Source organism: Amblyomma maculatum, unplaced genomic scaffold (genome assembly GCF_055883805.1).
Source record: "Amblyomma maculatum isolate TAMU_Amacu unplaced genomic scaffold, ASM5588380v1 scaffold_27, whole genome shotgun sequence".
Lineage (NCBI taxonomy): Eukaryota > Metazoa > Arthropoda > Arachnida > Ixodida > Ixodidae > Amblyomma > Amblyomma maculatum.
The window spans coordinates 1461406-1485656 of NW_028146752.1; the positions used below are offsets into that span (position 1 = coordinate 1461406).

The 24251-nt window shown below is 46.2% G+C and overlaps 1 protein-coding gene and 1 pseudogene across 1 annotated transcript; both read right to left on the bottom strand.

The window, feature by feature from the left end:
* The window catches only part of LOC146170931 (uncharacterized), a 57012-nt pseudogene extending 51820 nt beyond the window's left edge, over positions 1–5192 (bottom strand).
* Positions 5193–6005: 813 nt separating this feature from the next.
* Positions 6006–15350, bottom strand: LOC146170934 (uncharacterized). Its single transcript, XM_084586697.1, has 3 exons — positions 15175–15350; positions 6976–7331; positions 6006–6010 (listed from the first exon to the last, which is right to left on the bottom strand). Exons 1-3 carry the CDS (start codon positions 15348–15350, stop codon positions 6006–6008), a joined length of 537 nt encoding a protein of 178 aa, XP_084442823.1.
* Positions 15351–24251: the final 8901 nt, after the last annotated feature.

The window sequence follows — 24251 nt, forward strand, 5'->3', positions numbered from 1 at the left end:
ATCGCTGGTTTACCACATTCTAGAATGCAAGTAAAAAACCTGTAAGCCTTTCTTTGATAAAAGTGTGGTAATAGGAAAAAGCAGAGAAAGGGTAACGCGCGAAATCATTGAAGCCGAAAAGATAAATAGTTCAGGATGCGCGTGTGTAAGCACACCTTCCATTCTCCTCTCAGATAAAGAGCTCGTCTTTCTAAGGAATTGATACTGTTGGCACATGTGATTCCTGTATTTCTGGCGTATAAATATGATGCTTCAGGAGAATAAAGTTTGTTGGAAGTTAGCGCTCGTGGTGTTCGTCTCTCATCTCTTGTGTCCTCGTCTTTTGCTGCGCTATAGTGTATTGGAATCATGTACCAACAAGCCCAAAAAACAACGCTACTGTTCTATTACCGATTAAAGCATTAAAGTAATCTGCTGCTGCTTCTGAAAGCAACCTCTTGAAGGAGCTGAAGTACTTCCTAGCCCTAAAAGGACTGCCGTCTGAAAAAATGAGGCTTTGGTAGAAATCAAAAGATTGTAGAGTACTAATACTAAAGAAACTAGGGAAAATTGAAGCATAAGCTGAAGCAAGTCTATGGCCAAACCTTCTCACAATCAGTTTATCCTGCCACGCGACTACATTTCGATAAAATATTACTGATGTGTTAAGTGCAGGCTGTATTGACGTTTTCTAGTATAGTTTAAGCTTTCCCTAATTTACCGCTTGTCTGCCGTAGTGTGACACACCTCGAGAACAAAACAGTAAATGCTCATCAAAGGAGGCCTTATAACCAATATTGTCGACTGATTTTTGGGACACTGCAGAAAATCTCCTTGAACCTGCTAGCATGACATATGGATGGTGATGATGATGGTGATGGATTTTAATGGCGCAAGGGCGACTTAGGCCAAAGAGCGCCAAACTCAAGGTTAACGGTGTACTCAAGTTTATAATGGAATAGTTGTGATGTTTCATGAAGGGATAAAAAACAGTGGTGTATAGGGCCTAAAAATGTATTCGCTCTGTAATATCGCTAAAAACAATGGTGTATAGGGCCTAAAATTCATTTGTGATATACAATAGATGTGCAATGTATAAGTAGATGTTTTAAAAGATCTCATCCGTCCTCTCAAGGAGGAGCGGGCTGAGACCCACGTCGATAAGAAATTTCATATAAAAAGCCTACTTGTGATAACAATTTAAGTACCTGTTTTAAAGGAAACATTGGGTTGTCGCCAATAAAAATGGATGGGTGTACAGGTATTTGATGAGTGAACAAGGAGGGAAAATGACGTCTTCTTTCTTGTTCCAGTTGTGCACATATGATTAAAACATGAATGACAGTAAGCCGATCACCACATCTCGACAGTGTGGTGCAGGAGAGTTGGTTAAAAGATATGTATGGGTTATGCATGTGTGACCAATTCTCAGCCTGCACAGGGCTACTTCTTTAAATCTGTCTTGTTTTTCTGTGATGTACCTGCCTATCCTTGGCTTTATTGAGTGTAGTTTATTTTCTGTTGCTGCGTCCCATTCCTCTTGCCATTGTTGTCGAATCATGCTTTTTATGTGTGGTTTGAGGTCATGATAAGTTATCTTATCAATGTCTGTGTTATTTCGAAGGGCAGCTGACGCAGCTAGCCTATCAGCTGCCTCATTACCCGGTATACAGCGATGACCTGGCACCCAACACATTGTAATTTTAATTTCTAGTTCATGGGTAAACATAAGGGTGTTATAAAGAGAGTTGAGGACTGGGTTCTTATTATGCCATTTCCAAAAGGATAGGGACGTTAAAACACTGAAGGAGTCTGTGTAGATGATCGACGTCTGTATTTTATTTTCTATAATGTGTCTCACAGCTAAAAGGATACCATGGCATTCAGCGGTAAATATACTAGTATGTCTGTTCAGGGTTTTTGACTGTGAAAACTGTGGTCTATGTGCTGCACAGGAGACTTGAGCAGACTTCGAAGCATCAGTGTAATATTCATCACAAGTGTACTTCTCCTGAAGTGACATGAAGTGCTGCTGTATGGCAATAGGGGATGCATGTTTCTCCACTTCAAGAAACGTCAGGTCACAATTAACACCGTGCATTTCCCAAGGGGCAATTAGGTCTTTTATGGAAGTTGTATGAAGACTGGTAACCGAAACATCCAGATATTCAATATGCGTGGCAACTCTGATTGGATATGGTGGTGTTAGAGATGTTTTTTTGAGAAAAGTGCTGTGCCAGTTTTGTCAAGCAGGAGCCGACGACATGGATGGTCCAGTTGGCTTAGTACCTTCATAGCATAAGTTAGAGAAGTAAATTGTCTCCTTCGTTGCAGTGACCATCGGTTCGCCTCGACATAGAGGCTAGCGATTGGGCTAGTTCGGAAAGCGCCCGTAGCGAGGCGAAGGCCGAGGTGGTGCACGGGATCGAGCAATTTTAGCGCAGAGGATGATGCTGACCCATAAATTATCGAGCAATAGTCAATGCGTGATAGAATTACACTATTCAGAAGGTTCAGAAGGCAGTCGCGGTCTGTGCCCCATGACCGGTGAGAGAGAATTTTTAGCAAATTCATTGCTTTGAGACACTTCAGTCGCAACTGTTTTATGTGGGGAATGAAGGAAAGTTTTTCGTCAACAACTACGCCAAGAAATTTATGTTCTTTTTTAAAGGCAAGGCTCTGACCATTCAGTGTAATGTTGGGGTCAGGCCTGATTCCACGCTGCTTAGAGAAAAGTACACAAACACTCTTTCCAGAGTTAAATTTAAACCCATTGTCATCAGCCCACCTGGACAATTTGTTTACACCTAGCTGAATCTGTCGTTCACAGATGGCCAAGTTGCAAGATTTGAAGCTTATCTGGACGTTATCAACATATACAGAACAAGAAATAGTTTTTGGCAGCACGTTTTTTAAAGAGTTCATTTTGACTACGAAAAGTGTGCAACTGAGAACACCACCTTGAGGGACACCATTTTCCTGAATGTACTGCTTTGAATATGCATTCCCAACACGAACTTTGAAGGTCCGTTCAGACAAGTAACTTCGAATTGTATTCAACATGTTTCCTGTGATGCCAAGAGAGAAGAGGTCGCGGATGATACCATAGCGCCAAGTGTTATCATATGCTTTTTCAAGATCGAAAAAGACAGATAAACAATGTTGTTTATGTACAAAAGCATCCCTTGCATAAGACTCAAAGGCAATGAGCTGATCAGCTGTTGATCGCCCAGCTCTAAAACCAGCTTGGTTTTGATAAAGAAGACCATTGTATTCAAGGAAATGGAGAAGGTGACGATTTACCATTTTCTCAAAAAGCTTGCATAGACAGCTGGTTAGTGCGATAGGCCGATAACTAGCAGCAAGTGTGGGTTCTTTTCTAGGTTTTAATATTGGGATGATGATCGCTTCCTTCCATGCTTTAAGAAAGCGTCCTGTGGCCCATACTTTATTATACAGGTAGAGTAGGGTTTCAAGAGTGTTCACATGCAGATGCCTGAGCATTCTATATGTGATCCTGTCAGGACCTGGTGCTGTGTTACCACATGTGTCTAGTGCAATCTTCAGCTCCTGCATGGTGAATGGGCTATTGTATCCTCCTGAGGATGGTCTTTTATCATCTATGTGCTTCGTCTCCTCTCTTGCCTTGTGCCGCAAAAAGGAATCTGTATAGTGTGCTGAGCTGAATATGTATTCAAAGTGTTGCCCTAGTGTGACTGCTTGATGTTCAAGAGAGTCACCACTGGTGCTGACAAGGGGCGTTGGGATTGTGCTATATCCTTTAAGTGCTCTTATCCTGTTGTGAACTTTGTGTGCATCAGAATAAGATTTCACAGAAGGAATGATGACCAACTTTCTCGCTTGGAGATGCGTCGAATACGCCTGCCATTTGCCTTTGCACGCTTAAAGGCTATTAGGTTTTCGGCTGTGGGGTATCGGCGTAGTTTCGACCATGCCCTATTTTGAGTTTCACCAGCAGTCTTACATTCTGCATTCCACCAGGGTCTTCGTTTATTTCGTGGCTTGCTTGACGTCTGTGGAATGTATTTTTCTGCTGCCTCTATGATGTGCAGCATGATTAAGCGTTGAGTTTCATCAGCGCCTAAGTAGGTAACTAGTGAACTGGCCAATGATGAGTGTTCTCTGAACATCTCCCAGTTGGCTGCATATTCTGTAAACTTTCTAGGATTAGACGCATTTTCATTTTTATTACCTGCATACTTTACAGTGATCGGAAAATGGTCACTTCCATATAGATTGTTAATTACAGGCATATGGATGGTACCACAGTGAAGACTGAAAACTATTGTCGACAACGTATATATCGCTATGCCTTATAGCTGTGAGTATCGAAATTCAGACATTTCTATATACCAGGGCTGTACCCTCAAGGGGGGTGTTTCAATGTTAGGACACCTCTTCCCCCCCCCTCCCTCCCCCTCTGAAATAATTTTCTGAGCGCTACACCCCCCATCCTTTGGACCTTTCTTTGCTATTTTGTTTTCTACCGGCAGTGTATAGCGCACCCTGAAAAATATTTGTGGCTACACCACTGTTCCATATTGGTTACTGGTATCTGGTTATGTCTACTGGTTACAACTTTGTTTTCAGTTCGCCACTTTTGCCAGTGTGATATTGCCATTACAATTTCTAACTGTATCTTCCAGCGTTGGAGCACATAAAAACATGGTCATCCACCGATAATACGGTTCCCCATAAAAATCTTCTCTTGTGCGTCTAAAAAAACCATTGTGGAATCGTACACTTTAGATGCTAAATTTTTTGTTGTACTGAGTGAAAATTTGGCCTTTGAACTTCACTGCTATGCCTCTTTAAAATTTGTTGCCTTGTTAAGACTGCAGTATTTACAGAGAGCTACAATGCAAATATTTTGTTCACAAAAGTGGCTAACAAGTACAGCTGTCTCATTTCTGTAAGAGCAATCTCACTCAGAGAAGCGCGAGAAATCAGGTTAGTCTAGCACACGTTCATACTTCTCTGTTTCCGAAGCATGATGGATAGTGTCGCTTCAGGAGAGAGAAGGCCAGACTGCAGCCTTCAGTATTCTGAGCACTGTGCAGGAGCACTGCGATTGGCATCGCGCCTGCCTTGGTTGGTGCCAGCAGCACTGTGATCGTTGTTTTTGTGGTGTCGCAAGATGCCGTTGAATCCACAAACATTATGTCATGAGTCGAGTCCAAGGCCTGCATGCGGCGTATGATAGGTGTTACAATGACCACTGCCCAGTAGTCATCTGTCTTTGTTGTGTGGACATCAATGCCTGCAAAATTGAGCACATATCTTGTTTTAAATGTTCGGGTCATACGAGAAAATGCAAAGCAAAAATTCTGCAACGACAATTCTCACTTTCTAAATGACTATGTATGAGGAGGTTCCTATGTTTTCTATTTTATATGCATGCACATTTCACTGCTTCTCAAGGCTTCGAGTAGACATGTTGGAATGTTGTTTAAAATAGGCAAAAGAATAAAAACGTAGTCTCAAGTTAATTTTTTTCTGTCGTTGCATCTGCTTTTTCCCCCTCCTGTCACCAATGCACTATTCCAAAATTGGCACAATATATAGTAGCTGATAGCACAATTTTTTAAGCCTGTTTTACTGTAAAATGTTATGCAAAAATAATATACACAGCCCTACATGGAGGTTTCACTAGTTATGTTGGGTGATGATCCATGGGCTTCGCTGACCAAATGGTTACCTTGAATGGTGAGCTTAGTGTTGCTCACACAATTTTTAGTCCATGCTTCATTTATTGCTGTTTGAAAACCATGCAGTCGGACATTCAGCAAGCCATTTTGTCCAATAAACAATATAAATTTCAGGAGCATAATGTTTATCTCCTTAGTTATACTGTCTGCAAGGTTTCCTTTTGTATTTTTTTAAATGGTGCTTTATTATAGAAATGAGACATCCTAAGCGATGGTTTGTGCACATTTTATTAAGCAGCACAATGTTTTGCCCTTATTTCCTTCCCTGCTTATTGTCAGTCTTGAAATATAGTATAGTCACACTGCATGTGAGGAATACATTAACTGATGCAAATAATGTTGTTGGCATATCTAAAAACCTTCCTGCATGCACACCTTTTTTTATGTGGCTGTGCTCAGTCATCACATTGTACTCTATGGTTCATGTATAGTGAGGACCATATGTTCAGAATATATTTTTGTAATGTTGGCTGTTTTTCTGCCACCATATCACTAGCTTAGAATGCAATTCGTTCTTTCTCTTTATCTTCGTGTTCTTCATTCTCTGTATTTATTTTGCAATTTTTCTATCTTCTTTCCACATGTTCCTGGATTTCTTTCTGCAGTATTCATACTGTGGGTGACCAGCAGCCACCCAAGAACTCCGCAGCAGCTTTTTCTAGTAAATTCAGTTATTCTTTTTTTTTCGTACAAGTACTGGGACAGGCTTGAAAAGATTGACAGTGAACTACATTTTTGAAGATATGCATCACGAAGGGGCCCTATAGCATGTTTTGTCGTCAGCACTTATTGCAATAAATTGAGCTTATGATAGTAACATTGAAAAGCAGTCATTGCTGTCAGAAGTGTGGTAGTTAGGGCTGGTTTAATGTAGCTGAAGGTGCCAGACGGCCTGTTCTCTATGTCCTGTTTTTTTTTAATACTGCCACCTGATTCCCGCTACTGTGAGTCATAATGCTAGTTATTGCAAGCCTGTCAGGCAGAAGAACACTACAGTTAATGGATTAGTGCACACGCAGAAGCTACTCACTTTAACTGATTTGCTAAGGAACAGCGCTGAGATGGTAAGGGAGCAAGCATGTTAGAAACATACACTTTAAAGTAATTCATGAACAAGACAGCTTACCTTGGGCTGCATAACTTGATTTCTTTACCCCAGCTTTAAAACTGGGTTAGTTAGCGGTCCATATTTTTCCTTTCTCCAGTCATCATGCCCCTGGTAAGCAGAATTCCTGGGGGGGGGGGGGGGGGGGGGTTGTCATCCCACTTGCAAGAAGCATTGGACCGTTTGGTTTTTCCGCAAGAAGGCGTTCATGGTTGCGAATGGCATCAGCTGGAGACATTGCTGCTTCAAAATAGGCAAAAAATTCTGCCTTCGTTTCTGCACTTGGATGCAGCAGTCTTAGTGCATCCGCTGATGCAGTGCTGTGGTTATGTCTGTAAGATAGCTTTATGACTGCTGGAAGAGATGTCTCCCCACGAAGGAATGGATCATTTCGTGTTGTGTATTCATTCACCTTCTTAATCTTGATGTCTAGTTTTGCTGGACACTCTAGGTTGCGTAGTGAGATACCCTTATTTCGGCTGGAGTGGTGGCACCGCCACACTTTGTGGGATACCATCCTGCGAAAACAAACCGCATTTCATGAGACACTCTGAGGACAGTTTTGAAATGGGGGTGTATTAACAATTACAGTATTCTGATGACAATGCAGCTACTTTTGGTAAACAGCTTTATTATTATTTTACTAATATAGGATGTAAAATGAAAAAAAAAAAACAAATTATTACCGTCTCCACTCACTATTCATTTCTGAATATTGACTAATAGGTGCACCCCTCCTCCCCTTACTTTTTTGTTTTTTTAACAGAACACTGAACCGAGGCTACTCCATCATTTCCGACGATGGTTTCACGGTCCTGTAATTTAGTCTTGGTCTCGCAGTTCGTTTAAATCAATTGACGGAAAATAAGAATTTTTTATATATTTAAATCAGTATTCTCTGCAACGAAAGCACATTTTGCTACTACTCAAACAACATGGGCACGGAAAGCAAACGATCAATATTAATATGAACAAAGTTCCAAAGTTCTTTGTCGCTTAAACCGCAAGCAGGCTTTCCCGCGAGACTGTTGACTGTTGCAAAATTTCTGATCGCGTACGTGCCTCGAAACGAAGTGGCGTCCGTGTGCTGTGCGATGTCAGCGCACGTTAAAGATCCCCAGGTGGTCGAAATTACTCCGTAGCCCTCCACTACGGCTCCCCTTTCTCCCTTTCCACTTTCACTCCCCCTTCCTTCCTTTCCTTACGGCGCGGTTCAGGTGTCCACAGAGCAAGTGCGACAGATACTGCGCTTTTCCCTTCCTGTGAGCCAACTTGCAACTTTTTACGTGCCTCGGGCGACACCACCATCACAGCGCAGTTTTTTTTTATTATTATTACTATTGTAGTAATCCCGATCGCCATCATCTCGCGCGCCAACCCGAAGAGGTAGACGAAGTGGAGCCGGAGCCTTGTTGGCACTGCACTGTTGATTCGAACACTACCCCCGTCGATTTGGTTTGCGGACGTTGCTTGCGGTCTTGGTGCTCCAATAAACTCCTTACACTTGGTGGAGGTTCGATCGTCGCCCCAGTCCTCCTCGCAAATTTCACCCTGGAACTTCGGAACCGCACGCTACCGCTTTCGCTCACAACCATGCAGGACGCTCCCAGTCAACCATCGACGCCCATCCCTGCCACTCCTGCCACCATCTTCTGTCCCGAGGCACAAAGCCCCCGTGACCCACCTTTCTTCAGTGGTACCGACGACCACGACGTTGACGACTGGCTGGCCTCTTTCGAGCGCGTCAGCACTTACAACTGCTGGGACGATTCCATAAAACTGAGCAACGTCCTCTTCTACCTCACGGACGTGGCGAATCTGTGGTTTTGAAACCACGAAGCCGATCTTCCGACGTGGTCTGTCTTCAAGAAGAACTTCGCGGATGTCTTCGGCCGTCCTGCGGTACGTAAACTCCGCGCCGAACAACGCCTCCATGCACGGCTTCAACTTCCCGAAGAAACGTTTACTAGCTCATTGAGGACGTGGTTGATCCCTGCAAGCGGGTCAATCCGTCCATGCCCGAGCCCGAAAGAGTCACACATGTTCTGAAAGGTCTCACTGATGATGCGTACTATATGATGTCGGCCAGGGACCCTACTTCCGTATCCGACATTATAACACTGCGCCAGAGGTTTGACGAGCTACGAAAGCAACGCGCTTCTACGCGGCGGGCTGCCGCACCTGCCAGCATTGCTGGCTTGGCACTGGCTACGCCGTCTGCGGAACAGTCTCAATTTATGCAGAATATCCAAGACTTCATCCGCGAAGAAGTTGCACGCCAGCTGTCCCTCCTCCATCCAGTTCAGCCGATCGTCTGCACTTCGCAATTAGCGCCGGCCAACGCGCCATCCATCTCGCCGGCTATCTGCCAAGTTATCGAGGAGAAAGTCGCCGAAGCGCTGCCTTCTAGTGTTCCGATCGCTCCTGTGCAACCCCCCCTCACTTACGCTCAAGTAACCGCTGGAACGCGCGGTCCGCTTCCAACATCGTCTTACCAGAACGGCCCTACATTTTATGCTCCACCTCGTTTCATGGCCCCTCAGTCTCCGATCCCTCGACCGCGACGCCGCATTACGAACCCATGGCGAACCGCCGACAATCGCCCAATTTGCTATGCTAGCGGGCTCCCGGGTCACGTCGCTCGCCTGTGCAGTCAGCGCCCGCTTCCTGCTGAGAACACAGTCCGTCAGTACCACTACGATCCCGAGCCGCCCTTGAGCAGCGTCTCTTCTGGATCGTCTCTACCTCAGGCTCAGTACTCGACACGCCATTCGCCTTCGCCTCGCCGACGTTCCATTTCGCCAATGCTCCGGCGATAGGGCCCTACGCAAGGGGAAAACTAAATGCCGCAGTTCCGGAGGCAAGAACTGCGTGTTTGACGAACTCGTTAAGTCCTCCGCCTTCTCCCGCCAACGTCATTGAAGTGTTCGTAGAAGGTTTTCCCGTTCTTGCGCTGGTGGATACAGGTGCTGCCGTTTCCGTAATTAGTGATGCCCTTCGCCGCAAAATTCGCAAGGTCACGACGCCGCTTTCTGCCTTTTCGCGTCGTACGGCCAGTTCAGAGCGCATCACCCCTGTGGCAGCGTGCACGGTACGAGTTTGCATCAAAGAGATTACGTATCTCGTCGAGATGGTGGTGCTTAACGACTGCTCCCACGACATCATCCTCGGCTACGACTTTCTGTCGACTCACAGTGCTGTGATTGATTGTGCCCGTGCTGAAGTTGAGCTTTCCCTTGTGTGTAATGTTTCCCTGTGTGACCCGCCTGTGCGCCCTGATAAACTCCTTGTAGCTGCAGACACCGACATTCCTCCCTTTTCTTCTGTTCTCGTTCCCCTTATTTCAACATCTGCCCTACCTAGTCCTGTTCTCTTTACGCCCAAACTCGCCTCCGCTCACCATAACCGCCTCCTTCTTCCTTTCACCGTTCTAACGATTTCTGATGGCAGCTGTGTCATCCATGCTTCCAACCCTTTTCCCTGCCCAACGACTGTTCTTGGCGGGGAGTGCCTCGGCTACATTGAAGAGCTGGACCCTGATCGTACTTACATGTTCTCCGAACCTGAAGTTTGTCCTCACGTCGCTGCCCTGACGTCTTGTGCTGCTACGAGTGATGAGCTTCCTGTCGACGCCCTTCATCGAGCTATCGCGACCGACCTTCCGTCCGCCCAACGGGACCAAATAGTCGCCCTCCTTCAGCGCTTCAGTGCATCTTTTGACGTGTCTCAGCCTTCCTTGGGCCGCGCCTTGACCGTTTCTCATGCAATCGACACTGGTCCTCATGCTCCCCTGCGGCAGCGACCATATCGCGTGTTGCCCACTGAACGCCGCGTCATTCGTGACAATGTCGCCGATATGCTTCAACGGGGCCACATACGACCATCTCATAGCCCTTGGGCCTCCCCCGTAGTGTTGGTGACGAAGAAAGATGGCACGATCCGCTTCTGTGTGGACTACCGGCGTCTAAATAAGATAACCCGCAAAGATGTTTATCCACTACCACGAATTGACGACGCGCTAGATTGTTTGCAAGGAGCGGAGTTCTTTTCGTCGCTAGATTTGCGCTCTGGCTATTGGCAAGTACCGATGGCTTCCGCTGACCTCCCGAAAACCGCCTTCATCACTCCCGATGGCTTGTATGAATTCAATGTGATGCCGTTCGGACTGTGCAATGCTCCCGCCACCTTCGAGAGAATGATGGATAACATTCTCAGTGGGCTCAAATTGGAAACGTGTCTTTGTTATCTAGATGACATTGTCGTTTTCTCGAAAGATTTCCCTTCCCACCTTCTGCGCCTTCAGCGTGTCCTTACGTGCCTTACTGAAGCCGGCCTACAGCTCAACTTGAAGAAATGTCACTTTGCCGCTACCAAGCTCACAATACTTGGTCATGTCCTATCCAAGGATGGCGTTCTACCAGATCCTACCAAACTTCGTGCCGTCGCAGACTTCCCCAAGCCCACAACCTTGAAAGAACTTCGCAGTTTTGTCGGCCTATGTTCGTATTTCCGCCGTTTTATCCGCAACTTCGCCAGTATCATCGCCCCTTTATCGCAACTTCTCGCCGGAGGCCCGAACCTCTCCTCTTGGTCACCAGCCTGTGATGCTGCGTTCAGTACACTACGCCGTCTGCTGGTCTCTCCCCCTATACTCCGCCATTTTGACCCTGCCTGCTCGACTGAAATACACACTGATGCAAGCGGCGTAGGTCTGGGCGCTGTTCTTGCTCAACGGAAACCTGGATATTCCGAGTATGTCGTCGCGTACGCTAGTCGTACCCTCACGAAAGCGGAATCGAACTATTCTGTGACCGAAAAGGAGTGTCTGGCCATCATATGGGCCATTACCAAGTTTCGTCCTTATATTTACGGTCGCCCATTCTACGTTGTTACCGACCATCACGCGCTCTGTTGGCTATCCTCCCTCAAAGACCCCTCCGGCCGCCTCGCCCGCTGGGCGTTACGTCTTCAGGAGTACGATATCCACGTCATCTATCGATCTGGACGCAAGCACACCGAAGCTGATGCCCTTTCCCGTTCACCGCTTCCTAACGATTCGACGGCTGGCTTCGTTTGTGCTTACGATATGTCGCCGCTCAACATTACCAACATGAAATCTGAGCAGCAGAAGGATCCATGGATATCCTCCCTCTTAACATTCCTGTCTACGCCCGCAGAGCTGTCTCCGTCACGTGCACTTCGTCGTCAGGCCCACCACTTCGCCACTCGTGATGGACTTTTATACCGCCGCAATTAGCATCCTACAGGGCGAAAGTGGCTTCTCGTGATTCCGCGACATCTCCGTGCTGAAATCTGCGCCTCTTTCCACGCCGATCCCCGCCGCCGACCATGCAGGTGTCATGAAAACCTATTCTCGACTGCGTATGAGATATTACTGGCGCGGCATGTACCGCTTCATTCGTCAGTACATCCGATCCTGTACCGCCTGCCAACGTCGCAAGAATCCATCTCCTCAGCCAGCCGCTCCGTTGCAGCCATTGCCTTGCCCCAGCCGCCTTTTTGACCGTGTCGGTATCGATCTGTATGGCCCGCTTCCGACCACGTCGGCTAACAACCGCTGGGACATCGTAGCCGTTGACCACCTAACCCGTTACGTGGAAACATCGGCCTTGCAGTCTTCCACCGCACGGGACGTTGCTTCGTTCATTCTGCATCGCCTCGTTCTTCGTCACGGCGCACCGAAAGAATTGATCAGTGACCGCGGACGTGCGTTTCTTTCCGACACTGTCGAAGCCCTCCTCAAACAGTGCCAGATCATTCACCGGAGCACCACAGCGTATCACCCCCAAACGAACGGCATGACTGAGCGATTTAATCGCACTCTTAGTGACATGCTAGCCATGTACGTTGATAGCGCTCACTCTCATTTGGACCAAGTGCTGCCTTTCGTAACGTACGCCTACAGTACGGCTACGCAGACTACGACTGGGTTCTCCCCCTTCTTTTTTTTTGTATGGTCGTGAACCCACGTCCACCATGGATACTATCCTGCCCTACCACCCCGACGCTTCAGAGACCACTCTACTGTCTGAAGCGCACACATTTGCCGAAGAATGCGGACAATTGGCTCGCTCCTTCACAACGGAGAACCAGGCTCAACAAAAGCATAACCGGGACCCTACAAATCCAGCGCCTTCATATCCCTCAGGTGCCCTCGTTTGGCTCTGGGTGCCTTCCTCTGCACCCGGGCTCTCATCCAAACTCCTATCGCGCTATCATGGACCTTACCGCATTCTCGAACAATCTTCTCCCGTCAATTACGTAGTAGAGCCCTTGAAACTATCTCCAGATCATCGCCGCCGCGGCCGAGAAACTGTACATGTCGACCGCCTCAAGCCATATTATGATCCCCCTACCCTTTCCTCACCATGAGTCGCCAGGATGGCTCCTTTTCCGCCGGGGGGTATTGTAGTAATCCCGATCGCCATCAGCTCGCGCGCCAACCCGAGGAGGTAGACGAAGTGGAGCCGGAGCCTTGTTGGCACTGCACTGTTGATTCAAACGCTATCCCCGTCGCTTTGGTTTGCGGACGTTGCTTGCGGTCTTGGTGCTCCAATAAACACCTTACGCTATTATTATTTTTCGGTCCATGATTTTCAGACAAAGGCTTTACATTTATTTTCAGACACCAGGTAACAGGCAAACTGCTTCAATTAGATCGCTAATTAACTAAATCCGTTAATCAACTTTTTTATTTTTATTTTATAGGTTATACGTATTATTGCAGAAATGTAGCTAGACTTCCCAATAGTGTAGCCGTGGAAACAAATTTTCCTAAAAAAATTGTAACGTGCGTTAAAAGTTCCGCAGATGTCACCCTGATAGGCAGTTTCACCACACAATAGCGCGGCACCTAGCTGTGACGTTGATCGCTCCCCCCGGATGTTCCGTTATTGTGCTGGCAGTTCATTGTCAGTTTCGTTTGGAGCTTTAGTACACAATGCGCGCAGTCATTGCGCTTGTAGTTCGGCCTCAAAGCGCGCATTGGCCGAACGAGCTACGCCGGTCGCGCCGCTGGCGCTGTGTTTTTGAGTGAAACCGCCTATCAGGGTCACATTTTAAGGCCTTGTTACGTATAGACACTTCGTTTTGAGTTCGTGCTTTATCTTCTGTAAAAATGCATGAGACATTACTGTACATGAATCGCTTCATGATACTTGCCTACGGCCTCTGAACAATGTATAATCGAATTTCTTTTCTCACCAGTTTCGGTTTCAACAGCCGAGTGATGGCTGTGACGTCAGAGTCGTCTAGGTCACATGATGGATGAAAAAAAAAACGGTGATATAATCGTTCCTATGTCGTTTTAATTCCACAGAACACTAAACCAGCCTGCTTCAAAAACAGAAATTACAAAAAATGAAGGGTCGGTGTTTTTTCATGCCGCGCGTGACTTAAACATGATTGTGACGTCACAGCCATCTCTTCGCTGCTGAAACCGAAACTGAAGAGAAAGAAAAATTCAATTAAAATTACTTGGCTGTCGTAGGCAAAAACTTCGTGGTGATCCGTATACAGGAATGTCTTACGCACCATTAACAAAAGAAAAAATTCCAACAAAATTTGGGGAAATTTGGGGGGGGGGGGGTGATTCTACTGTCTGGAGCACGATCTTCGATTTTGCGAATACAGCGCAACCCCTAAAATGAAAATTTCAAAAAGTTAACGTACTTGGGCAATAAGCGGATTAATTGAAGCATTCTGCGTCTTACGTGGAGTCCGTCGTAGCCCCATGGCTAAAAACGTTTTTCTATTTTTTTTTTAATTTTGAACCTCAAAGAAATTGATGCTCTAGGACTCCCGGAAAGCTATTATGGCGCATACCTGCCATGCTTTTTAGCAATAACCTCATTTAATTAATACACATCAAAACTACGTCAGCGCGATTTTCACATCCATGAGGATGGTCTTGATCATCGGTCAGACAGCATCTGCTTTGGGTGCGGTTCACGAGTCTCGCAGAGAGATGGATCGAATAAACTCGTGCTTCATAATAATCATTAAATCATCAGTTTTTAGATGAGGCACAGCCGTCGGAATGGAGGATGATTTCAGACGAGGTAGCCTTAGTCGAGCCCGTTTTATTCGGTGTATTAAAGCCCGCGAAATTAAAACAAATAAAGTGCGCGTGGGTGCGTGCTCCGCGCGAGTTGAGAAAAAGGTGCATCGGCGCTCTTATTTAAGCGTGCGGACAGGACACGCAACACGTTGGGCGAACTTAATATTGTTTTTCTTATGAACTGTGCTAAAATGCGCAGTTTTTTTTACAAAGACCCATACCTCGGTTAGCTATCGGGGCACCTGGACATGCACGTCTACACAGAACATATATGACCTTACCTTGTGCACTTGGTTTGGACGCTGTCAACTACCCATGCTGTGTTCGTTTCAGCGCTGTGATTCCGCATCCACTCTTCTGCCGCCATCGCATCGGATCGGTTGCAGCGCAGCACTTTTACGTCAGCGGTAGATGACTGGACGTCCTCCACTTGACACTTAAATGTATTTGCAGACATTTTGCTGCTGATTGCAGTGTCAAAAACGGGGCTTGCGGCAGGAGCTTTTTAGGGCACGCTTTCGTGCGTCACGCTGCATGCGCACGGTACCGAGTTCAGCGACTCACAAGAGAAGCAGCGCAGACCTCCCAATAGGGAGCCCATGTAGTCGAGAAACCCGCGCTTAAAAAAAAAAAAAAGAAGAAAAGAAGAAAGGTATTCCGATAGCTATGGTCTGAGCACACTCAGTATTGCAGGTGCAAAAGCACGCAGATTCAAACCGACTTTAGTTTCTCAAAGCGAAAGAAACGTGAGAAGAGCGCGCGAAAGAGAAGAGAGCGAGAGGGTTTCCGGCGTTTGTTTGTGCCGGCAGCATTGCTGGACGGAGTTGCAGTGCAAAGCGTCTCGGGTGTACTTCCCGAGAGCGCAGGGCTGGGGAGAATCTAATCCCTTCTAGCGGCATGCATACCGGCGCCGGCGCGTCGCCTCTTACCCCAGCTGTGTGCTGGTTTATCAAGTTTGCTTTCTTTAGAGGCCAGTTTAGGCTTAAAGGGAAGCTGAAGCACTTTTCGAAAAAATTGAGTTTTCGACAGCATTTAGTTGTTTTTGGTCCACTGAACAAGAATATCGCATTAAAAAAGGGCTTAAATAAGCGCAAACAGCTGTTTTTTAGAAGAAAACGCGCGCCAGCGCCTCAGGGCACCGAGCGAACGCCACTGTCGCCTGTGAGTGGTCGGGACCGTCGTGACGTCATCAACGGGTGTCCCGCGTGTCTCCGGCCTGCACCGACGGCGTTGCTGCGTAGTGCGTTGCTAGCACGTTGCTTCAGTTGGCTGGAAGGCCTAGTCTTGAAAATTATGGATAGTGCGGGCAGTAGTGAACAGTTTGGACTCTCGCCATATATGTTCGAGCCATCAGCGGCTGCAGAAAACGGCGGAACCAACGACGCTTCGGAGTGCGCCGATGGAGAAAGTGACGCCGCGACATTTTCACGGGTTGGAAATCTCCTCTCGTACGTATGTTTTGTGTAGGTGCTTGTTTTTACATATCTTTGCGAGGTAGATGGGCAAGTGGTAATAAAATAAATCATGTCGAAACGCTGTTGCTTACTGGCTGCTGCATAACAGCCGAAACACCAGACACCTGTAATATCGAATTCAAAATGCCGGCATGCTTACACGAGTCACGCGAGGTAAAGCATTTGTTTTTCATTTATTTAGAGCACTGTGGATGCATTGCAAACTGTTGGCGGCCGCACCACAACTTGCAGGCTTTTGTCAGCAGTTTCCTTTGAGACGACCTGTGCCTCTGTAACCCTGATCTTTACATTCTCTTCGCATGGCGAAGGGGGTGAAGTGGTAGCTTCTTCTTCAGGAGGCGTGTTCTCGAGCATTTCTGCGAGGACCTGAAAGAATATGAAATATGCACAACACAAATGCCAACCTACTATGAAGAAATACATAAAAATTCATGAAAACACTGACAAAAGCATTTTCTTTCTTTAGTATCAATAACCACAGTGCCTTAGACCACATCCAAAGATTAGGAGCCTCAAGGAATTTACGATCCTGAGACGTGCTCTTCCCTGCACTCTGTTGTTTTGCATTGTGAAAGATGTAGTTGCAAGATTCTGTTCAAAAGAAGTCAGATTTATACTGATTAACAGCACAAGCGTGAGTGCAACTTTACTAACGAGCACAGAAAACTACTGCCACTGCACCAATATGGTGCATTTTGACAGATATATGTTCAGAGGGTGAATGAGAGAGAATCCGAAAGTTAAACTCCGACCAAAGATCTCAGTTTTATGGTGTACAGATATACCCCCGCGTACTACAACGCTGATAGCACGCAATTAAAAAAAAGATACTGTCCCACCGCGGTGGCTCAGTGGTTGTTTTGACGAATGTCGTCGAAAGAAAACAGACGGGCTGCCGAGTCACACCTTATGAACTGGTGGGCCTCGTGCCGCCGACTGGTCGCTGCGGCGCACAGGATATGTTCACACGGCCCACTATACAGTTATGGCCCTCGGGTGCCGATTGCTAGGACGCTGATTTCGAGGCAGAGGGATTTGGCGCCGCCACAGCAGCCGCAATCCAGTTTTGGGAGATGCAAGGCGCCTGTGTAATATTCGATGTATGGAGAATCGGGCAGGAGAAATATTTCCCGAGCCCTTCGCCACTATGTCCTTCACATAGCTCTAGCAGTTAGCGGAACGTTGAACCACACAAGCAAACCACGGACAGGCACAAGCATACCTTAAACACTTACCTCCCGCCGCTTTTTTTTTTTGGCGAAGGCCGCTCTTGGAGGTGGCGAGGCGTTTTGTTGTGCGGGAACACTGACGGAACGACTCCGGGCTTCAGTCGCGCTTATTTAATTGGAATTCCGAGTGCCCGCATCGTTCCCAAGCTCCGATAATAGTCACTGTCACGGAAATGGTTCGAGCACAACACAGTTGATTTCGTAGGTACGAAATTTTTCCTCTTCACGGCAGAGACCCACCGCGCTGAAAGTTTCTTGTCCTTTGGAAACGTGTGAAACACCACATCGTCCCGGCCGCCAGTGTTCGCGCAGCCGAATGCTGCGCAGAACGACGGCATGATGGCCACTTGTCGCTACACCCACTCCACACAGAACGCTCGAACTAGAAAAAACAAACGGCACTAGCAAAGGATTACGTTGAATCGTCGTTCACCACGCCAAAGCGCGAGACGCAGCGGAGCAAGCAATGCGGGACGGGCAGGACGGCCAGCCGGCTCCCCGTGAATGGCGTCACTTCCGCCAGCTCTCCAATTTTGCCATCCCCCAACCCGGCGCTTCCGGAGGCGATGGGGGCGTGTCCGCGGCGGGTTTTTAAAAGGCGATTGCGGGTGTTCTAACGGACAGAATCGAGAAAAAATTTACACATATGATTTTCGAGGTCTTTTCTTCCCAACCACAGCATTTCATGCAATTTGAAAACCGCTTCAGCTTCCCTTTAATACAAACTCCGCGACCTGCTCTCGCAACTGGGGCAGCAGTCCGCACCAGATCGGAAGTGCATGCTGAACAGAGGAAGGAAAAAAACATGCTTGACTGCCATTTATGTTTGCAAAAAGTTAATATTCGCCTAATTTTTTTAGGTGAGGATCTCGAAGGGGCGCTTGGCAGCGCTGTGTTGCACAGCTGTTGGCAGGCGGTGGACTGCATGACACAGGATATCTGCTGGAGCATTCGAAAGCACACTATGCTGTTTTATAAAGGGAAATTGGCAACAGTTGTTATAGGGTAACTAGAAAATATAATTTTGATTGAAGAATTTTTGCAAGGTACGCTGTAAGTTCGAGCGACAAAATGTCCAATATCTGTCACCGCTTATTGCAATCGGTTTGCACAGCAAAGTTTAGTTTCAGTTTCGATTACAATAATCACGTGCACACACACGCACACACAAAAAATATCTTTGGAGTCATTTTATTTAGACACCTTTATTTAGCTAAATCAATACACATATGTCTATATAGTAATCGCACGAAATTATTCAGAGTGCTGCCAAGCGATTTTAGATGCCTTGGAATATAGAGTTTATGATGGTGATGAAAAAAGAATTCCTTCCTACATGGCAGCTGAGATTACAGCACATATAATTATATTCAAAATATATGCTGGAACTCAGTTTAAAAACGTTGCTATATTTTACCCCTTTTTCATATTTTAGTCACTGTTCGACCTTTGCGCTACATTTTGCGACTTTTTGACTAGGATACTGTAACTAGGAGTTGGCAACACTGGCATATCAACGTCCGTCGTGAAAGGGGAAGGAAAGAGAAAAAACTTTTTTTGGGATCTTTTGTGTTCTTTTTCTGTTTTTGTTTTTATTATCATATATTTATTTTATTTTTTGATCAGATTTATTGTGTGATCACCCGTCAAAAAGGGCACGGCCACATCGCCATCGTCTGCATGGTCCAATCCAATCGTTGCGTTTGTAGTTTGCAGGCATGGAGGAAGGAAAAGGAAAAACAGGTGTAACTAGTATAACGTTGGTTTCGTTCATGTGTTCGTTAGGAAGGTAGTTTTCTATGCATTGACAGTGATAGATGTTGTTTCCAAGTGGCAAGTTAAATGAGCCAAGCTATGCAGAAGTAAGCATGCTTTCTACATGTCTGAAACAAGTAAACGGCAGCTTGCACTGCAGCAGTGTATGCGACCAGCGCTGCTGCGACAGATGAACGTGATGTGAAAGCTTGTTCTCCAGTTTGTAAATGCTTGTGCTGTAGAGTTCGTTGAAGACAACGCAAGCATGACGCAAATTCAAACAGTAAACGTACTGCACCCTGAATTTAATAGTCAAGGTTGAGCACTGATGCAGAATGCAATGCGTGCAGACGGAAAACGGAATGCGTGGCGCTGCGGACAGCTGTTGGAAAGTAAGGCGCTTTGTTTGCGATTTCCGCTGCTAAGGAGATTGTAGTTCACAGGGAGGGGATAAACATCGTGACAGTGCGATTGGCGGACAGTGACAAGTATACTTAGATGAACTGCCGGTTTGTCTGAGGGCTCACTTCGACCAGTTATGATTTCCGCCATACAAATCGCACTCAGTGCGATTTCTAAATAAGAGCCTAATGTAAAGCATTGGTTTTGACACAGATGCTTGGGCAAGTTGGCAAGTCATTTTGACCGGAACAGCGCGCACTAAGACACAGACAAGAAGAGAGACACGACACACACGAGCGCTGCTAAAAACTGGATTACATCCTGCGATTTTTTTACTTGGAAAGGATCGTCCAACGTGAGTGAATTTAAGATCTTCTTTAGAAAAACGGCTACATTTTTTTGCCATGTGCCTCTCTCAGATACGATCACACGAAACGGACACTCTGGTTTGTGGGTTTTTGCACTAGAAAACACTTGTAAACTAAGGCCTTCACTTTTATCGGCTTTTTTCGTTAACAGATCAAGGTTAAAGTAAAATGTGATGTTGGGCTAGTCGGCTCATGTCGTAAGGAAATACAAAACTGCGCAAAAAAGACGGGACAAGAAGAACAGAGAGGCACATCAAGGTTAAGTTTTTTGCACACTCTCTTGGCCTTAGCTTTAATTCTTTTCAGATTAAGGTTCTTGGCCACAGAAAACGAAGACTGAATAGCTTCCCTACCCTTCTTGACGTACAAATGGGAGGGTAGCACTAGGAATCCCCCTTCCTTGTCGGCTGGGAGCAAACGCAGCGAATTTCCCTTCAAATACGAGACAGTTCGCCGAACCGAGACGGTGTTCACTGGGGCCTTGCAAAGCAGAAGCGCATCAACTCCTTCAGACACGCACCTATCGGATTCTGCCACCGGTGCCAACCTGGACACCTGCCTCACCATGCTCAGAAGTTCTGCGGGCGACCTTTTGGGTTTCGTGGCGTACTTCGGCCCCTGGGAGAGAACACGACGCACTTCCGTAGGCAGCGACACGTTCCCTGCGGTGTGGATTACATTCTCTGTCGAGTGTTTCTTTCTGGCCGGTGATGCCCGGAGCTGGAAAAGGGTTTGGTGCCACAAGAAGTCAGCCGTTGTGTTCGCTAAATCAGATAGCTCTTTCCATTTCTTCTTTCTATGTGGTGGGGCTTCGGTTCTTTGCAGCAGAAGAAAAAGACTGCGTCTGTAAAACCGAGCTTGTCTGTTCCATTCAGCCTTCAGGATGTGGCAAATTCTTGAGCAATGGCCCTGCGAAGGCTGGAGCCGTTTTTCTAAAGAAGATCTTAAATTCATTCTCGTTAGACGATCCTTTCCAAGTAAAAAAATCGCAGGATGTAATCCAGTTTTTAGCAGCGCTCGTGTGTGTCGTGTCTCTCTTCTTGTCTGTGTCTTAGTGCGCCCTGTTCCGGTCAAAATTGGTTTTGACGTTATTCCAGTGTAACGTACAAAGCGATTGTTGCGCTTAGTCACTTTGTTGTGTGTTTTGACAGCGCGGCAATTATATGAAAAGTACTTGCTCCAGTTACGTTATTAAGGCACAGACTTATCACCGACTTCAACGTGTACCGTTACAAAAATAATGTTCCAACCCATTGGCGCCTGCTCGCTGTAATAACAATTTACCTTCCCTATTACTTTTTGCGGCATCGTCACCTCCACACACAGTTTGTAGTTCCCGCGGTACAACTACAGCGACGGTAGATGTTTCTCCAAACTCATTTTATGGAAACATGGCCGGGGCAGATTTGTTGGCTGCCATTCAGTTCCACTGCAACTTGGGCACGAAAGTAGCAATTAAATTTCACACGCGCATGTAGAAACTTGTAAAGTATTTGCTTTGATAGGTGTGTTCTATATCAAGCCGTGCTAATGGTGGTGGAGGAACAACAGTGATGGGAGGCTGAAAAACTCCATATAACTGCTGTAATTGTTTCAGCAACTGACCGAACAGCAGTTTGTGTGAAACAAATAGAAGATTATAAGCGGTGAGAAAAATTAATAACTGCCATTTGAGGAGTGCACATGGTCATGCAAAACAATTCTTTGTATGCACATGCTTTTTCTACTGGAGAGTTAAAGATACCTTTTTGGGAATTGTGCAATGAAAGCACCCCCATCCTGCATATTTGTTAAGGCAAAAGATATGCAGTGTGGAACAGTCAAGTCTATATGAAGATATGTCAGGTATAGGGTCAAAATGATCTCTGAAAAGCAGTAGTGGCATTGAGGCTTGTTTGGTAATGTGATATTGTATACAAGGTCAGCCGTAAAATTATGGATACAGTCAGTAATGAGCTACAACAGAGTCAACATTGCACTGCTCATGGCTAAAGTCATAATGAGTCTGTGCATCATTTGAAAAGTGATAAGTGCAGAGAGTAATCCTGTGTGAGGAAGTGCTGAGTAAGATGGTAGCAGCTAGGGAGAGAGTTTTTACTTTCATGCAGAAAGGGCTTCATTAATCTGCATTGCTAGGCGAGTTGTAACTAAATGTGGAAGAACACGGTGCAGAAAGAGCATTGATTCCCCTACTGAGAAAAAGGAACCCGCAAACTAACCAGTAAATATGGGGAAAAGCAGAAAGTTTTAAAAGTGGAGTCTAAGAGGCAGGAGGTGCATACTTGATGCGTTTGATGACAAAAAAGCCAGTTATGCTGGCTTCTTTGCGACTGAACTGAACGTGGTGTTGCCTGTCCCTGTCTCTAAAAGAGCAAAGTTAAAATGCATTCATAATCACTGTAGGCATGACTGCCTGCAGTTCATGCAAGTGCTGTTTTTTCTAGTAATTAGAGTATAAGGAATCTATGTATGATGCTGTGTGCTGCAAACTGTGGCGGTGGCCAACCTGGAGAGCTGGTACAGCAATTAAATTGGCCACAACAGTTGAGGCAGGCTGGCGCCTCATCACTGTAGGAATTTTGAGATCACAACCATAAGGTTGCAATCTCAACACAGAAATGTTTATACCTAGTAAGAAACCCATTTACTTCTGCTTTATTGATTATGCGAAAGCGTTTGACTGCGTAGATCACAGCAGATTGTGGCAAGCTCTCCAAGAGATGGGAGTTCCAATTCACCTCATCTGTCTCCTCAGGAACCTTTATGAAGGACAAGAGGCCACAGTCAGAACTGGGCATGGTCTTACTGATTGGTTTCCGATTGAGAAAGGGGTGAGGCAAGGCTGCATACTGTCGCCCTGCCTATTTAACATATATGCAGAGTGCATCATGAGGAAGGCCGGTCTGGACGAGTCTTCAGCTGGAGTGAAGATTGCTGGAAAACGTATCAACAACCTTAGATATGCGGATGATACCACTTTAATGGCAGAAAGTGAAGTGGAACTCAAGAGACTTCTGATGCACGTACAAGAAGAGAGTTAGAAGTTTGGGCTTAAACTGAACATTAAAAAGACGAAGATCATGGCGTCTTGCCCTATCAAGTCCTGGAGCATCAATGGACAAGAAGTGGAAGCTGTGACAGATTTTCTGTTCTTGGGCGCCAAGATTACCTCGGAAGGAGACTGCAGCCATGAAATTAGGAGACGCCTGCTTCTGGGAAAGAGAGCAATGGTTAGCCTTGACCGAGTAGTAAAGAGCAGAGACATTAGTCTGCCAACCAAGATCCGTATAACCCGTGCTATGGTCTTTCCAGTTGTGATGTATGGATGCGAGAGTTGGACTGTGAAAAAGGCTGACCGCCGAAGAATTGACGCGTTTGAATTGTGGTGCTGGCGAAGACTCTTAAGAGCTCCTTGGACTGCCAGAAGATCAAATCAGTCGATATTGTCGACCATAAACCCTGACTGCTCATTGGAGGGTCAAATTCTAAAGTTAAAGCTCAGCTACTTTGGTCATCTGATGAGAAGAGAGGAGTCGCTGGAGAAAGATTTGGTGTTGGGAAAGGTTGAGGGTCGCCGGAGAAGGGGTAGGCAGCGAACGCGATGGTTAGATGGCATTCTCGAGGCATTGCAGATGAAGCTATGTGATGTTAAGAAGATAGTGAGAGACCGGAAAGCGTGGCGTGACATGGTCCATAGGGTCACGAAGAGACGGACACGACTGAACGCCTGAACTGAACTGAGTAAGACTTGCAACTCACACCCCAGGGCTGCAAAATCACTCAGCGTTAAATCATTATGAAGTTTCTCATTAAGTGCTTTTATGCACTCGCAAAAGTGCAATTAACCTGCAGGCTCGCGGACATTCGCTGATTCAGGCTCATTCAAATATATCAGGTCAAGCTTGTTTGGGCCTACAAGTCACCTGGACCCACTCGCAAATCATTCGAGCTCTGCTATTCACTACAATTCATCTCAGATCATCTGCTTTGACTCATGACTTATTGTTGTGCACTTACTCTCCTTGACTCATTCGGGTTCACTCAAATGATTGCTATATCTCCTTTGCAACCAAGTTGCATCTACCCAAGCTGGCCTGTATAGTGCAGCATGGAAGCTAAGTGTTCTTCC

Excerpts from the sequence above, each read along its gene's own strand:
- LOC146170934 (XM_084586697.1), bottom strand. The coding sequence starts at position 15,350 with ATGTCTGCAAATACATTTAAGTGTCAAGTGGAGGACGTCCAGTCATCT. Across the intron at positions 7,332-15,174 it reads GTCCAAACCAAGTGCACAAG|GATGGTATCCCACAAAGTGT; the intron begins GTAAGGTCATAT and ends TTGTTTTCGCAG.